The following is a 19,122-nucleotide window of genomic DNA, read 5'->3' on the forward strand; positions in this document are numbered from 1 at the left end:
GCAGTTCTCACTTGAGATTAATCAGCCTCTTTGGAAAGTCCACAGGATTTACAGATTATTTTATTAAAAATGTCAACTTCATTTTAGGTTGCTTCTATGGGGCACATTAAAGTAATGCCCCAGACCTGTTGATGCTGTGTTTTGAACCTTGCCTTGGACCCTGAGAAAGAGATGTCCATGCTGTTGCAGTGACTAGGAGCAATTGGAACAGTGAATGCTCACTCTTGAAAACGGAATGCCTGGTCTAACCTGCAGGGTTTCTAGTTCCTCCTCCTACTTCCTTTACTTGGAGTTGATTCCAGGATGCCATTAAGAGTTTTCTGTCTTCTAACACAGCATTTTGTGATGGTACAGTTAATTATTTTTATCAGTTTGTAGGACCTTGGTTCTATTCTGGCTTTTCCTATTTTTGTTTTGTATTAAGACTGCTTTTCAAACCAGTCATTTTACAGTTGCCTTGCCAGGGCTCTTTGCTTCTTCCTCTCTTTCAGTTGTGATGATGTCTGCATATCTGATTGTATCTCTATTTCAGCATTGCCACCAAAAATAATAAATAGCATCAACTTCATACAGACTTCTCAAACACCCTGTCCATTGCATCTTTTGGATTGGAAAGTCCATCACTGAATGCTGAATGCTTATTTCCACATTAGCTAAAGAACAGAATAGTCTCCCTTTTTTTTTCAATTTCTGTGTATTCTATATATAGCCTTTCTTTTAATTTTCAATGTGTTTTTATTTATCTGAAAGTATGCACTTTGAACTGTCTCTCCTCCTAATTAGAGTTTCATATAATTAATTTTCAGTCATTATTCAAAAACTACTGCATCATTCCTAATATTTAACATGATACATATAAGCAATTTAAGAATGAATGTAAAGCTATCAAATTACTTAAGCAGCTTGTGCCTCTTTGTGAGCACCTACTGATGTATTTTACTGAGGAATGTCCTCAAAAAAGGAATTCTTTTCAGAGGTTACCAACTGCAAAAAGTTGTGGGGTGTTTTTTTTTCTACTGAACAAGTTGAAACCCAGATTTTCTGCTTAGGAATTTTAAATTATTTTTAGTTTATCCTTTCTATTGCATAGTACCAAACATAAGATAATATTCTAGAGAAAGAAATAAAATTTTGATGCCAATTCATATTGTGGGAAATGCACATACATAGATAGGAGAAATGAATGGTTTGTATGAAACAAGGGATCAGAAAGCTCTTGGTGACGTTGGGCTCAAGTGGGAAACTTGTCTGTGTGGTGGAAGAGATGGGGAAAGGCTTAATGGAGTTTGGATCTGCTCTTGCTAACTTAGAGATGCATTTGGAATTGATGACTTGTGTTAGATGGATGAAATTCTTTCATAACTAATACCACAGGCACTGTATGATCCAAGGGCTTAAGGGTATCTTAAGGGGTTTGGGTCTTTAGATTTTTTTTTTTGTTCTAGCATGTAAAAAAAAATAAAAGGGGGAAGGTGTTGTTTCCTTTGGGGTTTTGAAGGAGAATTGGCTTTGTTTTTGGTGTGTGGATTTTATTCTGCATTTTACTTTGTTTTTTTGGGTTTCTAAACTTGGAGTGAAGAAGACAAGTGTTCTCTGAGGGCAGCAGCCTTTATACTTCAGGAATTCTGTTGATACAGACTAATGCCTTCTTTGTCATTTCCCTTGTACAGATATTTGTCTTTTGCAGTTTGTAATGTTTGTTACAGGTTCTTTTTCTAATCACTTCTGCCTAACTTTTTGGCAACATTTTGAACTCAGCATGTCAGATGATGTCTTCCTACCTGAGTTTGGTTTCTTTGAAAAAAAGGAAAGGTGCCTTTGAGAACAGTACCTCTACTTCAAGTTATTTTTTAGTTTTCCTCCAAATGAATAAATCTTCAGAAGTACCAAGGACCAGCTTTTTGGTTTTCAGTGATTGGCAAGGTGGTGAATATTCTTCTTCTACCTTTAGGAAGTTAATCTATTAGTACTTTCATCTGATCATGTGTTAAGAATGACATAAAGCTGTAGAGTTATGATAGCTGACAGAGTGGATAATTGTTTCTGCTGCATGTATTATACAGAAAAGATATCTCTGCATTGCAACTCGATTGGTAGCTAAGATGTTGGGTTTGCAGAGGGTTCTCTCAAGCAGTCTTTACACTACCCTGGTATCTTTTGCAATCTTTATCCTATATTAGTGTAATCAAGTATAAGTTAATAGCGAGCATGTTTAGATTTTTCTCTGTTTATTTGAAATATGGGTTATAAGCCAAAATATCTAGACTTATACAACTCAAGAATCCAAATAACTGGCACCTTTTTTCTTCTAAATTTGGTGTCAGTTTAAAACCTTCCTTCATAGGTTTTTCTCGAATGAAACATTGCACTGTTATTGTTGAAATAGAAAGGGAGTTCTGCATTGATGTATCACAGGGTGGGAGTGGAGGCAGGGGAGGGTAATTAGAAGGGTTTTGGGGGGTTTACAGTTCACAGTCTAAATTGCAGTGTGGACTTTTAATGTGCTTTTAGTGGGATTGTTATGGTCAGGGAAGGAAGTTGGGGGGTCATCAAGACTTGGGAAATTCTTGTTCAGTTTATGTTGCTCTTTGCTAATTAGTTAAGCCTCTAATAGTGAACAGCATTTCTACAGTGATGTGTCTGAAAGTAGAAATAACATAGAAGTTAGTAATTTAAAAAAGAAATGACAATTGATTCTATTGTTTATTGAATAAATTTTGTATTACACGTACTTAAACACAAGCACATGCATTCTCACATGTCAGTCTTTTCAGTCTGTATACATTATAAGACTGTCCTGCTTTATGCAAAAATTACTTAGTATACTTTTTATTTATATTAGAGCAAGGACAAGATTGCATCCTACAGCAAAACTCCAAAAGTGGATAGGAGTGATGTGGGGAAGGAGATGAAAGAAAAGTCTTCCATGAAACGTAAACTTCCTTTTACAATTAGTCCATCCAGAAATGAAGATCGCAATTCAGACGCAGGTAGAACCTTTTTATTTCCTTAACTAATTATTTGTTGGTAAAATACGTCCTAACTTAATTAATTGTGTGTTATGTTTTTACATTGGTATTTTTTCCTCTTTAAAAAGAATACTAAGTATAAAAGTTGCTTGCTTCCTTCTGATTGTTGCATCTCAGTCTGATAGGCTCTCATCCTGTCATTAGCAATAGCCAGCATGCCACCATCGTTGATCTGTATTCTCCAGTTGTTTCCTAACCTCATTCTTTCCTTCTGCTTCAGTAACAAATCTTTCTTTGTTTTGTCATCCCTAGAGGTCCATTTGTTCAAATGAGTAAACAGATGAAAAACCATGTGAATGCCTTGATTTGAGACACAGCTGTCAGCCTTTCATAGCCTTTTTTGGGGAGGGAGCATTGCATTGGTAGATGTACTGTCCTTCATAGAAGAGATTGCTAAGGTGACAGAGCTAACTGAGCTAGTCATGGAGAGCACACTTTCCTTTCAGTTTAAGTTCCTATCACCTGTACCTTCTCTGCAGAGCCTAAGTAGTTCTTCCCAGCATAAGCTTATTTATATTAGAACTGATTTCAAGGCTTCAAACTGCCATTTGTAACACAGTTCTTGTCAAATCAAGATGGAGGGAGCTGGATACATTCCAAGAGGTACAGTTATCTCTGGGTATAGGTAATTAATTATCTGTGTCATTGTGCAATTATAGTTCAGTAATAGTTAAGTTGATAACCAAACAGTATCCATGGCCAGCAGAACACATTGAAGTTCCCCAAATTTCTCAAAGGCTCAGTGCTACAATTGTTTATACATTTCTTATTGTACATTTGAATATTTTCATGACCTGAGAGTTCCCTTAATATGTGTAGATTTAAATGCAAGGTAGAAGTGTATACCTCGGTGTGAGTTTAATTTTTGTTCAGGATTGATTTCATTCAGATTTGGCTCCTGGATAATACAAACATACTTTTATTACTGTAAAGAGACTGTAGTATGAAATTCATATTTTAAATAGTCACATTACAAAACAATGCTGTCGGCATTAGTTCTGTTCCCAGTGGTTTTACAGCATTCTTGCACTATTCACAATACCATTTGATTTTGAAAAGACTATGTCTAATTTAGAAGTATGCTCCCAGCACCTGCTTTGTTAAATTTTTTGCTTGATATTAGACCAGAACTATTTTTTTCATAGTGGAAGTAAATGTATTTAGATGTAATATTAAATATATATTGAAAGTTTTCTCTGTTGAAAATCTTTAGTCATGTCTTCTTACCCCCATCAGCTTTCAATAAGTCATTGTCCCAAGCATCTTGTAAAGTAGCAGAACTTCTTGTGGGTTTTTTGCTGTAGCATATGTTGTTACAGTTGCCACAAACAAGATTGATTACTTCAGATGCTTAGACATGCAGAAAAAGGCAGTGCTCACACTATAAAATTTTTTTTGTCAGTAGTTGTAGCAGGGAGGTGAAATAGACAGTTCAAGTAGGGCAAAGAAATATTTAACATAAAAGTAGAAGGCGCGTCGCTCTTAACTGTGCTGGCAAACACCACAGCTTGGTCAAGATTTAATTTCTGCTTAGCTAAGGAGGTTAGAGCAACTGCCCTTTTGCAGGTGGGACACTTGGTATGTAAACCTTCCAGAAACTTCAGAGCAGGAGCACTGCTAGGGTGAAGAAACTGTTCCTGTAATGCAGATTCTGTGCCTAACCAATTAGGTTAGGCCACTGGGAATTAGACACTTACACTGGTGCCAAGTTTGTCACTGACATGGATTAGGAGTGACATCAGTGATCATGAAATGCAGTGCTGCTTCTGGCACAAACATGGCATTATAGATGGAAAAGATTTGCTGTCACTGAGCTAAACTGTTACCTCTGACAGAAGTGTCTCCCTGGTAGCTGTGTACAGAGAATGGCAAACACTGAGAAACAAAAAAGCAAGTTTTTGGAAATTAGAGTGTAATTGCACACAGATGGGGGAAAAAGAAAAGGTAATGAAAAGCTTCCTATCAGCTTCAAGGTCTTTAAAAATATGTCTAAGTTAAAAAAGCCCTAAATGTAAAAGTAGCTAGAGGTACTTAAAATTTTTTAGTTCAATAGTTTAATAAATGGTTTATCCCCAAGATACATTATAGGGTTACTAGCTGATTGTAGAAACTCCATGACTATTGGATTTCATCCTGGTTAGGCATGTAAGTGAGTCAAAGAATGGTGATACTTAATTTTAGAGTGTTACATCTTTAAAAGTTTCTTGGTTATAGTTCCGCGGTCTTCTGTAAACTAAAATTTTGCCCTTTTTTTTTGCTGATTTTTGTAAAAATTGCTGCTTTTTCTGGTGGGCTTTTTTTGGTTTGTTTGTTTGTTTGGGGTTTTTTTTTGTTTGGTTTTGTTGTTGTAGTTTTTGGGGGTTTTTTTGTTTGTTTTTTGGTTTGGTTTGGTTTGGGGTTTTTTTTGTTTCAGGTTTTTTGGTTTTTTTTGTTTCAGGTTTTGTCTGAATATTGCAAGTGATAATGAATATAGCCAAAATGAATAGTGATGTAACACAGAAATGTTTTGAGGTTTTTTTTCATTTGATTTCTGCAACACTGTACACAAAGTACATTTTACACTCAGTCAGTTTTGGCAAGACTGAAACCAAACAGCATTTGTAGAGTCTAGAACAATTATGGCCCACCTCTTTATCCAATTTTTTTTTTTCTTAAGAAAATGCTACAATCAATTTATATTCAGTGTTTTAAGATTGAGCCTTTTAGTTACTTTCTTAACAATTGGATACCCATGAAGATTGCAGCCAGTTGAGAAGGCTGCAGGAGCTGCCAGGTATGTGCAGGTCTGGAGGACAGTGTGAGTCCCAGGAGAGCTGCGGCCCTCTGAAGAGGCCCCTGGGAACAGGACACACCTGGAAGGACACTCTGTCCCTGTCTTTATCAGCAGCATCCTGTTGTGTTGCTGCTGTTGTGCAGGGCTGTGACACTCCCCTGGCTGTGGTGGCTTCCCGAAACTGAGAGCTCCGTTGTGACGTTTCCATTCTTGGTCAGAGCAACCACAAAAAAATAACACAATGTATACATCCTGCAGGCAAATTTATTTATACTGCAGTATAGCTTTAACCTATTTATAGGTAAATCTTAGGGAGTAGTCTACACACAAGCTTTGATTGAAACTACTGGATTGGATGATCAAAGCAGAATTATTTTTCATATATTTTAAAAAAAATTCTCTGATTTGAAGTCTCCCAATCCAAAACCATAATTTGATTGAAAAGCCATCAGTTATTTAGACTGCTTAAACAGAGTTGCTTAAATTTTCTTAATGTATTTAAGTAATCTGGTTAGTTTTAAGTAACCTCTGATGTGGTTATTGGAATAAGAACAATAGACAGGTGTTGATTTTGCAGAGGTCAAATTTGTTTGCTTTCTGCACCTTATTAGTCTGAAGACAGAAATTAGAATTTTTCATAATAATTAAACATAACTGCAGATCCTAAAAATCTTTCAGTTGTAAAGAGAGTCTTGTTACAGAGTTGATTATTCAAGAACAGCAATGAGTTACAATTACACTCAGTGTGGTAATTTGTTAATATTTCTTGGAAATCATGTTGTCCAGATTTACTATTTATAGCAGGATCTTGGTTTTGTTTTCTGACCCCTTCAATTTCAGTTTTTAAAGTAGTCCAAACCTGGCACAGTCATACTTCTTTTAGCATTTAGTTGTCATCCAGAAGAGCAAAACAGCTGACCTCTTCATGCTGCAGGGGTACATCACAGTAACACAGTTCCTGTGCTCCTGCTTTCTGTAGTTAGAGAGGTTTGTGGGAGTGTTGGAGGGAGTGTTCACACACTGCTTGCTGGGTTTGGGCTTATTGTTCAACTATGACAACTTCATTGAACTGTTGTTTGGGCTACAGGCAGGAAAGTGGAGGTGGTTTTGTGTGTTGGTTTTGTTAAATAAATATGTCATAAACTTGATTAATTAGGTATCACAATAGTACCTTGGAATCTCTACATTGTTAAATGCACTGTGGGGTCTCTGCATCACATTCTAAGCTTTCCCTTCCCCTTGAGGTAGGAAACACATCCAGTCATGATGTGTTCCTTTTGGAAGTAACTTGGAAATAACTTCAGTCAGGTGGCAATGATCACTCAGAGCTCCATAAACTCTCTGAACTCCATCATCTGCAGAAGTGGTCTTGACCTGGCAATGAACATATTATTCTTTGATTGTATATCATTCAATCTTATGACTTCATAATATTCATTTTAAGCAGTTCATATTTTAATTTTGCATGGTCCTGTTTTTGATCCTGTTAATTTTTATGATTTAGACTATATTAGGAGTCTTTTACATAAAAACAGTGTACGATGAGCCCTGAAGTTTGAATTTGGGGTTTGTTGGTTTTTTGGGTTTTATTGCTTAATTTCCTTTATCCACTGAAGTGATTATTTTACCAAATGAAATGCTCTGTTAGTTTGGCATGATTTGTTTTGAGAAATCCACATATTATGTTACTTAATAATTTAATTTTCCAATACATTAAAAATTACCTGAGTGGGTATTTGTACTTTATCCAATTGCAGGAAAAAGCAAGCAAACAAAAAACCAGATACATTATTGGTTACCTTGGGACAAAATCTGTCACATGTAAATTATCCTAGTACAATCACCAGTGTCTCTGATGTTCCTCGTGCCAGTACATTTCAAGTGTTGTGAGTGGATTTCATTGAGCCCTTTTACAAATAAGTACTCAGATGCTCCTGAATTCCTGTTTCACATAACCTGAGTATTTCAAAATAATTTTTTCACTGTTCATTGAAAAGCTTGTGTTGCCAAGGGAAAACCTTAAAGAGCCACACACAAAGGGGTGGCTGTGTATTATGAAATTTATTTAATAAAGGTAGTTGAACATGAAGCCACTGGAATAGTTCTAGTTTCTATTTTTTAAATAAAAAATGAAAAAATCTCTTATGTTCTATTTCTAATGAGCGTAAGTTCATTTCTAACTGCTGAAGAACAGCAGAAAGTGATGAGAATGTGAATGTAATAGAAGATAATTGAATTCCATAGAACCTGAAAACAAAGTATAAAAAATGGAAGAAAAAAAAACCAGCCAGAAAAAAAAAAACCAAAACAAACCAACAACAAAAAAAAAAGCCCAAACCAAATGATGGAGTTTCATAGTCAATTTTGTAATTAAATTCTACTTAAACTTCGTATCTTAACTGATTCTGTTCCTTTATGAGGGAAGTTTTTACTGTTCAAATTGCACAAATTGTACAAACTGTACAAACATCAAGTTCACAGTGGTGAAAGTTTCCTGTTACCATAAGATGAAGACTAGCTAAGAAGTTGGAGTTCCTAAATGTTAAGTTGGTCTCATCCTGTGAAGTGTGCAATGTGTTGGTATTCTTAGAACATTGATTTTTATTTTTTTTTAATGTATAGAAGTTTTTATTTTATATGCCCTACTCACTTTCCCCTGGGGTTTTTTGTTGTTGTTTTTTAGTTTGGTTTGATTTTGGAGGGTTTTGTTTGTTTGGGGGTTTTTTTGCGGGGGGAAGGGTTTGGTGGGTTTTTTTGGGTTTGTTTGTTTGTTGGGGGTTTTTTTGTTTGTTGGTTTGGTTTTTTTTGCTTTCTTCCACCCCTCTTGTCAGAACCAGTTCATATCTGTGAGATCTTGAAGGGGATCATCAGGTGCACCAGCTATAATCTTGAGACTTTTTTAGCTTTGTTGTTGATCATTTTGATTTTTGTGTATTAAACTGTTTAGATTAACTGACAACATATATGAAGTCTAATATCCGTTTAAATTAAAGGGTGTCTCCTTTTGAGCAGTAAGTGCATAATTACAGTATGACTTGGTGAGAACAGGTGTTCTTATTTGATGCTTTTAATTTGTAAGATCTAGAAATGCTTTGCAAACACTGTGTTCATAAAGTGTAATAGAAGAATAATTTACCACTGAAATGGAGCACTGAACATGAGGCAGGAATAAATTGTGCTCATTTAAATAAAAGCAAAACCCAAAAAACTCAGACAATCCCAATGTATAAAAGAGTAAAGCCTAGATAATAAAAAACTTTATTGCATTTATTTTGATGCATTATTTTCTCAAGCTGAAAATACCTATAGAATAGTAAGAAATAATTTGGAATGAAAATAAATACATTTTTCAAGGAAAGAATTGTGAACAATAAATAGCATATGCTAAGAAATACCTGATTATGCTGGTCAATCTGAAATGTGTTATTTTGATGGAAGTACTAAGTTAGTCAGTAAAGTGTATGCTGTGCTTTATCTTTGCAGAAAGAGCAGCATGCTTACAGTGGAAAGATTAAAGCACAAATTTATTGTTAAGGGGTTTTTTATTATTTTCCTACGCAGATGTTTTTACCAATAGGGCAGAACACAAATAGTGTTGATTTGGATATTGAATTAATTTTTTAGATATTCAAGATTCTGAGTTGCCTGCAGTTTAGGAATAAAAGAATATCTGATTCTGTAAAAGGAATCTTGTTTCCTTTTTAAACATGATGGATAAATAAAAAACCTCTATAAATGTATAGAGGTTTTTTAAATATATACATGGGTCAGTAGCTTTCCATTCTTAAATACTCTCACTGGCAATTGTTTAGCCCATAAAACCATGTATTTCTTATGGGTCAGTATGGAATTCAAGATAAGAACTGTTGATGTGTCTTCCTGTGCCTCAAGTGCACTGCATTACTAGACCTTGTGCCTGTAGTCAGGCCTAGAAAGTGAGATTTAGAGAAGGCTAGGAAAGCAGAAAATTAGTTGAGAGGAAAAGAATGGTACAAGAAAGAAGGTAGAACTATAGAAAGTTAAAAGATAACTAGGAACTTCAAAGGGAATTAAGATTCTAATTTTTACCTCTGCAGAAGTTCAGTGAAGTTTTCCTCAGTGGAGTCCTCTGTTTTAAGGTCTTCCTCTTTTGCAGATAACAGGGTTTCTTGGTTTTGGTGGAAGTTTTGTTTTGTTTTACTTTTGATGTGTTTACTCAGATGTGTAATTTTAGCTCCTGGTTTAAAACTTGGGGATGAAATATTAAACAGCTTCCATAAATATTGATAAAAGGAAAGAAGTTATGTATGTAAAATAGCTGTATGTGTTTGAAGGATATGAATTCTGGAGAAGAAAATGCTTTAAGACAAAATACCAGGATGAGTTTGACAGAAACAAACTTTTAACCAATTACTTAGCAGATACCAATATTAACTAGTCTTTTCCTACTTTTTACCATGGTGTCTTGAGAGAAGTAGAAGAGAGGGTAGTCTCAGATCTGTATTCAGTGTTGAAAGCTGACCAGCTGATTTTACAGAAATTTTAAGTTCTTGGCTTTAGTCTCTGAGAATTAAAGTTGTGGCATATACAGCATTCCTTCCATGAAACAGGTTTTTCATCTGTTAGAATTTTTTGGTAATCCTGCTTTCAGCTTTAAGTGCTTTATCTCAGTAGCTTATTATCCTATTATGATTAGTGCAGGTAACCAACACTAATGCAAATGCAGTAAGTTAGAGGTGTAATTTCTGGTTTTCATCACCTGTCACCAGTCATGAGTTTACAGGCCTTAAGAGGATGGTTTTATTTTTTGAAAAATATACTGATGGAACTCTAGTTTGAGTCTTGAAATGTTCCTATTTCTAGAGAAGGAAGGTCCGGAGAAAAAGAAAATGAAGAAGGATGCTGGGAATAAGAAATCAGCACCCGTCAGCATTCTGTTTGGTTACCCTCTGTCAGAGCGCAAACAGATGGCACTTCTCATGCAGATGACAGCAAGAGACAACAGCCCAGGTGATCCTACAGAGTTAACAGTTTTCTCCCTCCTGCCTGTTTAATTCTGTCCTAGCAGAATATTCAGAACACTGACGTTTTTCAACAATCTTTTATTTTTTTCAAATATTTTAAATCATTCATACTCCTGTTAAAATTTATTTTGCATGGATGATTAATCCCATGAAAAATTCTTAATCTTCTATATGTATGTGAAAAGCTTTGCACCATGATAGCTGTAAAAACTGAAAATTTCTTCCTTTGTTTGTTTTTGCATCACAGACACTGTTCCATATGGATTATTTAAAGCCTGAAATACTTTCTTTTTTTTGATTTTTATTGAAGCTTAACTATTACCTCATTTTCTCACTTTGGAGTAGGATTTTAGTTTGGGAGGGAATGGGACCATTTCCTTTTGATTTAATGGGAGAGGGGAGACATCTTGTTCTTAATTCACCATTTCAAGCTGTCCTTGATCCAGCTGCATGTAAAAAAATCTTAATGTGTGTATATGTTCTACAGGTGTAAAGTTTTTACAAAATTGCTATTTAAAAGCAAATGGCTGGGTTTTCTTAAGGAACTATCCAGTCCACCCAGCTGTGGAACTTAAGGAACTATCCAGCTGTCTAGCTGTGTTGGTACAGATGATGATTTGTATGTAGTACAATACACAGACTGTAATTCCTTAAACTGGCATCCCACTACATAAAAATATAGTGGAATTTTGCTGGAGGAAGGAGAAAGCAGGGTAGATACTGATCTGCCTTGTCTTGATTCAGGAGAATTTATACCAGAGTATGTGAGCCTTGTAGTTTGGATAGACTTCATCTTTCCTAGAAACTTGCTTAAAATAGTAAGATTTTGTAAAATGCCCTTTTTCACTTTGGAAATCAGCATTGTGCTGACTCCTATGAAGGGTGAAGTGTCTTTTATTGAAATATAATTATTCACTGGTTGTTATCATCTTTGAAGGCAAGTGTTGACAATCTTTTTTCTTCATCTCACTTTAATTGACTTAACAGTGACCATTTAAAAACTTGTTTTGTAGATTCCACCTTAAATCATTCCTTACAAACAACACCAACACAAAAGAAAACTCCAACCTCTTCTTCAAGACAAAAGGACAAAGTTAACAAGAGGAACGAACGAGGGGAAACTCCTCTACACATGGCAGCAATTCGAGGGGATGTTAAACAGGTCAAGGAGCTAATCAGATTAGGTGCAAATGTAAATGTAAAAGATTTTGCAGGTAAGTGAATATGAGTACTCTTAACTGTACAAATTAAATGTAAGACTGAAGTTGTTAACAGAGGTTTCCTTTCAGTTCATGTTGTATGCAAATGAAAAACTGTAATTTCATGGAAATTCCCAAAGTTGTGTTTTTCATTTCCAGTGGCAGTGGTAGTACTGGGACACTGTAGAACGTAGTTTATGATTAGAACAGTGTTTTAATACTGAGAGGTTTCAGTTATGTCCAGGGCCTTGGTGTAGTAGGTATTTACAGAAATCTGTGCATACAGATTCTGTGTTCTTGCTTAACTTGGTTAGGACTGTGCTGGGCAGAGTTAAATGGTGAGACTGTGGGCTATGTGAGGAGATGCAGAGTTGAGTAGTGGTGGAGGTGATGGTGCTGTGACATGCAGTGTCTTCACTGGGACAACTGATATGCAGCAAGGCAGAGGAGAGTGGTACGGTTGCAATTGTCATCTAGTCCTGCTGGATTAATGACAGCTTTGATATGTCAGTATTTAATGTGTCAGTGTTTGCTGTGATTTACATAGTGGTTGGTGAGCTTTGTTAAGTTGTAGCATATACAGTATTCTTAGGTTTATGGTCTGAATTATGTTCTCAGTGGGAATGGTTGAGAGGAGTTGAGGTAGCAGGCCCCTGTGGAAGAAGCTAAGAACTATATAGCACAATTAGTTGTCAGCTCAAACTTGACTTCAAGAGAAGATATTAATGAGATGAACTGAAATACTGACTTTAAGTAAGAAGTAGATGGGTAATTTCGTGATTTGAAGAGGGTAGCTGAATTTGTATTTGAACATGAAGCTGCCCAGGACTGGCATGTAGAGGAAGAGAAGACAAGCAGAAGTAGAACACTTTGAGATCTTCAAAGAAGTTGAGAGGGGAGATGAGAAGAACTTGTTGACAAGAGCAATTTTAGAAAAGGAGGGGGAGGTTCAGGGGAAGACAGGCCCATAGAAATCACTGGGAGAATAATAGAAACACTTGAAGAAGAGATGTAGTGGGTTGACCTTGGCAGGCTGCCTTGGCAACGCCCACCCAGTTGCTCTCTCACTTCCCTTCCTCAACAAGGTGTTGGGAGAAAATAAGATAGAAAAAAGCATTTGTGGGTCATGTTAAAGACCATTTAATAAGAACAGCAAAAACTGCCTATGCAAGCAAAGGAAGAAGAATTCATTCACTACTTCCCATCATCAGGCAAATATTCAGTCCCTTCCCAGGAAGCAGGGCCTCAGCAGGTGTAACAGATACTTGGAAAGAAAGACAAATGCCATTATGTACAAACTACCCTCCTTCCCTCTCCTTTCAGTGAGCTTTTATTGCATGACATCCTGTGCTATGGAATACACATTTGAGTAGCTGTCCTGAATATGTCCCCTCCCAAACTCTGGTGCAGGAGGAGGGAGAGAAAACCATGACACTTCACAAGCCCTGTTCAGCAGTAGCCAAAACACCAGTATGCTCTGAGTACTGGTGTTGCTCCCAAATGCAGTGCACATTACTGTGTGAGTTGCTTTGAAGGAAGTTAACTTCACAGCTTCATCCCAGTCTCACCTAGGGCAGATATTTTATTTTAAAGGCAGATGAAAGGAAAAGGACAATGGCTGAGAACTGGTTCTGAGAATCAGTTGGATACAAGTTGTTGGAGGCTTCGTTCAAAATTCTGGTGCAGTTGTTTGGGATCAAGTGAAATACTTTTTTATTGGTGATCCAAAGTGAGAAGCAGAGGTGGCTGAACTTCAAAATACTGTGCAGAGGGAGAAGTCAAGAAGAGGGGGAGGATTAAAGCAGTGAGTCATGAGTGGAGAAAAGTAGGAATTTAGGATGCAATGTAGTTTAGAGAATTAGAGGTTTTTTTGCTAAGGATTTGGCAGAAGTAAAGGAGCAGAAAATGAATTAGTAATGGAGGAAGTAACCCTGCTCATGGGATATCTGCCAGAATGATACTGCCGTGTGAGAACAAGAGTAAAGGAAACAGATACTGACAGTAAGCCAGCACTAGAGTTGGCAGGCTGGACATTGTGAAAGGATGGAAAAGCAAAGCAGTACAACATGGAGAAAAATAAATTATGAAGGTACTTAATATAGAGGATAAAAGACAGGGATCAGAGGGCTGAGAGCAGAAGAGTGTTACCATGTTGGGTGAGTGTGAAAAGAGCAAATGGCAAGAAAATGGAAAAATGGAGGTGGTAGCCAGACAGTGCTGGAAGTGAGTAACCTAAGTGATGATTGAAGAGGAAATTTAGTGTATAAAGAAGAGAAAGAAGTGTTTTGCTTTAGAATAACTTAGAACTTTTTTTCTTTTTTTCCCTTTTGCTTTTTTCTTTTTTTTTTTTAGCTGCTTTTAAAATTTAAATGAGTGGCAGCTTGGAAGTTGAGTGAAGGCTGAAGGTGAGAAATCCCATTACTGAGGGATTAGATAAGTTAGGGGTTTCTTGTACCTCCACTTCATGGATGTATAAGACTGCTACTGATTAGATACAAAGCTCATGTGATTAAACTCTTTTACTGGTTATGTTGGAAACAAAAGTTGAATGCCTCCCCAGAACTGGGCTTTGAGAAGGCATCAGCAGCAGTTCAGGTCAGGTATGAAGTGGAAGTCATCAAGCTGGGGAGAGGAAATTAAGGTAAGGAATGTAGCATGTGTGGGTTGTCATCTACAATTGACACTCTGCTACAGAGAATGAGCACTGAACTCGAGGAAATCATAATTGCAAAAAATGACTAGTGTTCTGGGAAATAGCAGAGTAAGTTCACTGCCATTATTTATTAATAGCTTGTTCTCTAGCTGCTGATGTTGTTACTGACTCCTAGTACATGTTCAGTAACTCTAAAGGAGCACTGGTTATGGCAGTTAGCTGCACTTACCATTTCCAACAGTGTGGTTATCAGAGGGTTTCCATGCATTATAATATTATTTTTATAGGTATTTACCAGAGTTCAAATGTTTACTTGTCAAAGAATCTCTGACATGTTTGGCCTGGGGACTTTATGCCAGATTTTGTCTTCTACTATTTGATTTGTGATTCCAGTGTTTAATCTCAGAAAAAACTTGGAATTCGATGTGAGGTTTGAAGTTGATAAAGTGTATGTTGTTCATCAGACGGATGGCATTGCTGTTCTGCCAAGTACTGTGTGTGAGAGTGTTTTGAAATGTTCAGAGGCAATAGAGATCTATAGCACAGGAATGAAAAACCAAATCTTTGATCTTTGACTTAAATCTACCATTCTTCACTCTAGGCTGGACACCTCTGCATGAAGCTTGTAATGTTGGTTACTATGATGTTGCTAAAGTTCTGATAGCAGCGGGAGCAGATGTGAACACACAGGGCCTGGATGATGATACCCCACTTCATGATTCTGCTAGCAGTGGGCACAGAAACGTGAGTGTTCTGGGAGAGTGGGAGGGGGAAAAATACGTGGTTTGAAATGCTGAAGCTTCAGAACAAATCCTGACTGTCCTCATTGCAGTTGTATGGTCTTGTAGTTCTACTTCGGCTTTTTTGGGAGCATCCTAAAGTTGCTCTGATTGTTTCATCTGACTTCTATTGTCAGATATTTTCTACTAGTTTCTGTTTTCTTAATTATTTATAAGCTTCATCTTTAGTTTCTTAGTAAATAAGCACTTAAGTGACTTTTTTTGAGAAACTTGTACTGTATAGAATTCTCAAAAGAAAATTATCTCCTAAAAGTATACTGTGGATTAGTGTATATTGTACATATATGTTTATAAATATTTCAAGGTATATATCCTATATTTCTTTTTAAATTGATGTATAAATATTCTTCTTATTTTTTAAATTTACCAATCAGTACTTAATGGAGAAGATAAATGGAGATCTGTAGGTGCTTTACATTAACTTTCAAATTGTTCTTGATTTCTGCAAATAAGATGCAGAAATGATTCTGCTTTCCCTTTATATCTCCTTTATTTCATTACTAGGTATGTGATCTGTTGTATAAAGCAAAAGATAGAATACATCCTTAAATCAAGTACACCTGGCAAACAAGATGTTCAGTTTGAAAGGCTTTTCTGGAAAAGAGAGAAATTAATTATCATAATCTGTTGGGAATTTTTTTATTAGCTGTTTAGTAAGTGTTTTTTTAGGTATATAAACAAATTGGGTCTTTAGATCGAGTTTTCATAGAGTTGTTGCAGAGTCTTGGAGAACAGGACCTCTTGTTTATCTGATATCAGTACAGGTACCTGCGGCCATCTCACTGACATTATGTATGTACCAGAATAATTCTGAAGCTTCCTGTTAAGGTATCACTGTCTGCTGAATTTCCACATTCTTGATACATAGGAAAAAAAAGTAATACTGGACACTGTGTAATGCAGTGGCCTTGGATTCACTGTAATATTAATGAATTGTTGCATTTGATGATGGAGAAGTTGATGATTTTGATTTATTGCATGTAGCTGCTGGTGGGGTGCTTTGTTCCTCCAGTAAGATCTTGGATCTCTGTCTGGGCTTTTTGGAACTGCTGGGGAAACCAATAGTACTGTGATTTGCAAAAGTTTATCTATTCCTTATTGAAGTGAAATAAAATTTGGAGCAAGAGGGTGAATCAACTGCAGAGGAGTAAAGAGCCTGGTAGGTGGGGAACCAGGTAAGTGTGAAGAAGTGCTAGAACAGCAAGAACAAAGACCCTTGTTTCTTTCTTTTATAATGGTGCTGTGTAACAGAGGGCAGCTATCTCTAGTCTTCCCCTTCACCTCCTTTACAGAGCAGACTCTATGCACCACCTGGAGTTTGCATTTTACTTGCTGAAGTCTTGCTTTCCAGTCTCAGTATCATAGATGGGACTTAGGATCGCATATCGTGTTACTCACGTTTCGTGTGCAACAGAGGATTTTTATGCTGGTCAAGTAACATGTTGTGGATAACCTCAAAGTTGATTTATTTAATGCTGCAGATTGTGAAGCTGTTGCTTCGACATGGTGGAAATCCATTTCAAGCCAATAAGCACGGGGAAAGACCTGTTGATGTTGCTGAAACTGAAGAATTGGAGATGCTGTTGAAAAGAGAGGTGCCCATCTCTGATGATGAGGACAGTTGCTCAGGTAAAGGTAGCTACTTAATGCATCACTTCACCTAAGTTTAAGTGGCCCTAATCTTTTGCATAGTGTTAGCTATTAAGACTTGCTGCAGGTAACAATTGATTGTCTTTCACTTACATTTTTAGGGGTAGTTTGTTAAATTTCTCAATTGAATTACCTGAAATGTGTATTCTGATTTTTTTTTTTTTTTTTACTTTTCTCTCTGTCTTTAGTAAGCCATTCCCACTTTGCAGATCAGCTCAATACCAGAATGATGATTTTACCAGAGAAAGATATAGAGGAAAATACCATATTTTTTATGATACAGTGTGTTTCTGAGATGGTTCGTTTCATGGTGAAAAATATCCCCAAAGTCACTTCCCATCTTTATCAGATCAATCAGAAGTCAGTGTTTCACATGGATGTAACTTAGTTACCCAGTGTAGAAAAGTTCCTGCAAGTGGGTGGGACCACTGGTTTCTGTGGGTGACCAGGTAAGTAAGTTGCTGAAATGGAGGCAATAATTCTTGGTCTCTCCTGTGTTCCTGCAGATTGAGGAGTATGTAACATTTCTTGGAGCACAGAAAGAATTGTTGCCTCCTCAGAAGCAAAAGATTCTTGATCATGGGTAACTTACTTGAGTGCCAGACAGGAACTTTTCATTTGGCTTTCACAGAATATTCAACAATTCAGAATCTTTTAGGTAAAAGAAATGAGGTGGATTGAAAACTGGCTGAACGTCTAGGCCAGAATGGTGGTGATTAGTGGCACAAAGTTTTTTTGGAGGCCAGTAACTGCCTCTGTACCTTGGATCAGTACTGTGTCCACTCCTGTTTAACACCTTCATTAATGGCTGGGGTAGAGTGTTCCATCAGGAAGTTTGCTAATGACACAGAACTGGGGATTCTGAGGAGGAGTGGGTGGTGCATCAGAGAGTTGTGCTGCCATCCAGAGGAATCTTCCTGTGTTGGAGAAATGGGCTCCTGGGAATCTCACGTAGTTCAGCAAGGGGAAGTACATAGTCCTGCAGCTGGGGAGGAACAGCCATCCAAGCAGCAGTGCAGGTTGGGATCTGACCAGCTGGGAAAGCAGCTTTGCAGAACAACACCAGCTTGACTGTGAGCCAGCAATGTGCCCTTGCTGCAAAGGCCAGTGGTGTCCCAGGCTGCAGTAGGAGGAAGGCTGCCAGCAGGTTGAGGGAGGTGATCCTCCCCCTCTGCTCAGCACTGGTGAGGCCACAACTGCAGTGCTGGGTCCAGTTCTGGGCTCCCCAGTACAGGAGAGACATTGACACCATGGAGAGAGTCCAGGGAAGGGCCAGGAAGATGACAAAGAGCCTGGAAAAGCAAAGGCTCAGGAGAATCTTGTTGATGTCTGAAAATACCTGAGGGGAGGTTGCGAAGAGGACAGAGCTGGGCTCTTGTCACTTGTGCACAGTGGCAGGACCAGAGGCAGTGGGCACACAGTGAAACACATGAAGCTTCCTCTGAGCAGCAGGAAACATTTTTTAAACTGTGAGGATGACCAAGCAGCGGCACAGGTTGTCCAGGGAGGCTGTGGAGTCTCTTTCCTTGGAGATAATTCAAAAGCTTTCTGGGCATGGTCCTGGGCAGCTGGCTCTGGGTGTCCTTGCATGAGCAGGGTGGGTTGTACAAGATGATCTCCAGAGGTCTCTTCCAACCTCAGCCATTCTGTGGTCTGTGAAAAGCACATGAAGAAGAGCATCATGTCACGTGATTGTAAAAGTTGGTTTCTCTTTCCCACACAAATACATAAAACACTACCCCCTAGGAATGTTTTCTAGTCAAAGTTTCAGTATACTTCAAGGAAAAAAGTCATATTGCCCTATGGTCTGATGCAGTGTTAGCTTTTTTGGCATTAGAATAACCTGAAATGCAGTGCATGATCCTTCTGTTCTAAGGGGACTGTTGTGGCATCACTTCACAGAATCAACTTCAGCTTAGTGAAAGCATTGATCTTAAGACAAATATTTTTACATGTGTGTAATAGAAACTTGTTACAATTTAGCAACTGATTCCTCAACAGTCTGTGCAGGGTAT

At 37.4% G+C, this 19,122-nt stretch overlaps 1 protein-coding gene across 1 annotated transcript in view; it reads left to right on the forward strand.

Moving 5' to 3' along the window:
- The window catches only part of ANKRD12 (ankyrin repeat domain 12), a 59,608-nt gene that overhangs the window by 22,924 nt on the left and 17,562 nt on the right, over positions 1 to 19,122 (forward strand). Inside the window, exons 3-7 of the mRNA XM_054284766.1 lie at positions 2,843 to 2,990; positions 10,645 to 10,791; positions 11,819 to 12,019; positions 15,259 to 15,401; positions 16,939 to 17,086. Of these exons, the coding sequence (XP_054140741.1) occupies positions 2,843 to 2,990; positions 10,645 to 10,791; positions 11,819 to 12,019; positions 15,259 to 15,401; positions 16,939 to 17,086 (787 nt within the window). The remainder of the gene's footprint in view (positions 1 to 2,842; positions 2,991 to 10,644; positions 10,792 to 11,818; positions 12,020 to 15,258; positions 15,402 to 16,938; positions 17,087 to 19,122) is intronic.

This window comes from Melozone crissalis, unplaced genomic scaffold (assembly GCF_028551555.1).
Source record: "Melozone crissalis strain CALT ecotype California unplaced genomic scaffold, PUWL_Pcris_2 ptg000042l_1, whole genome shotgun sequence".
NCBI lineage: Eukaryota > Metazoa > Chordata > Aves > Passeriformes > Passerellidae > Melozone > Melozone crissalis.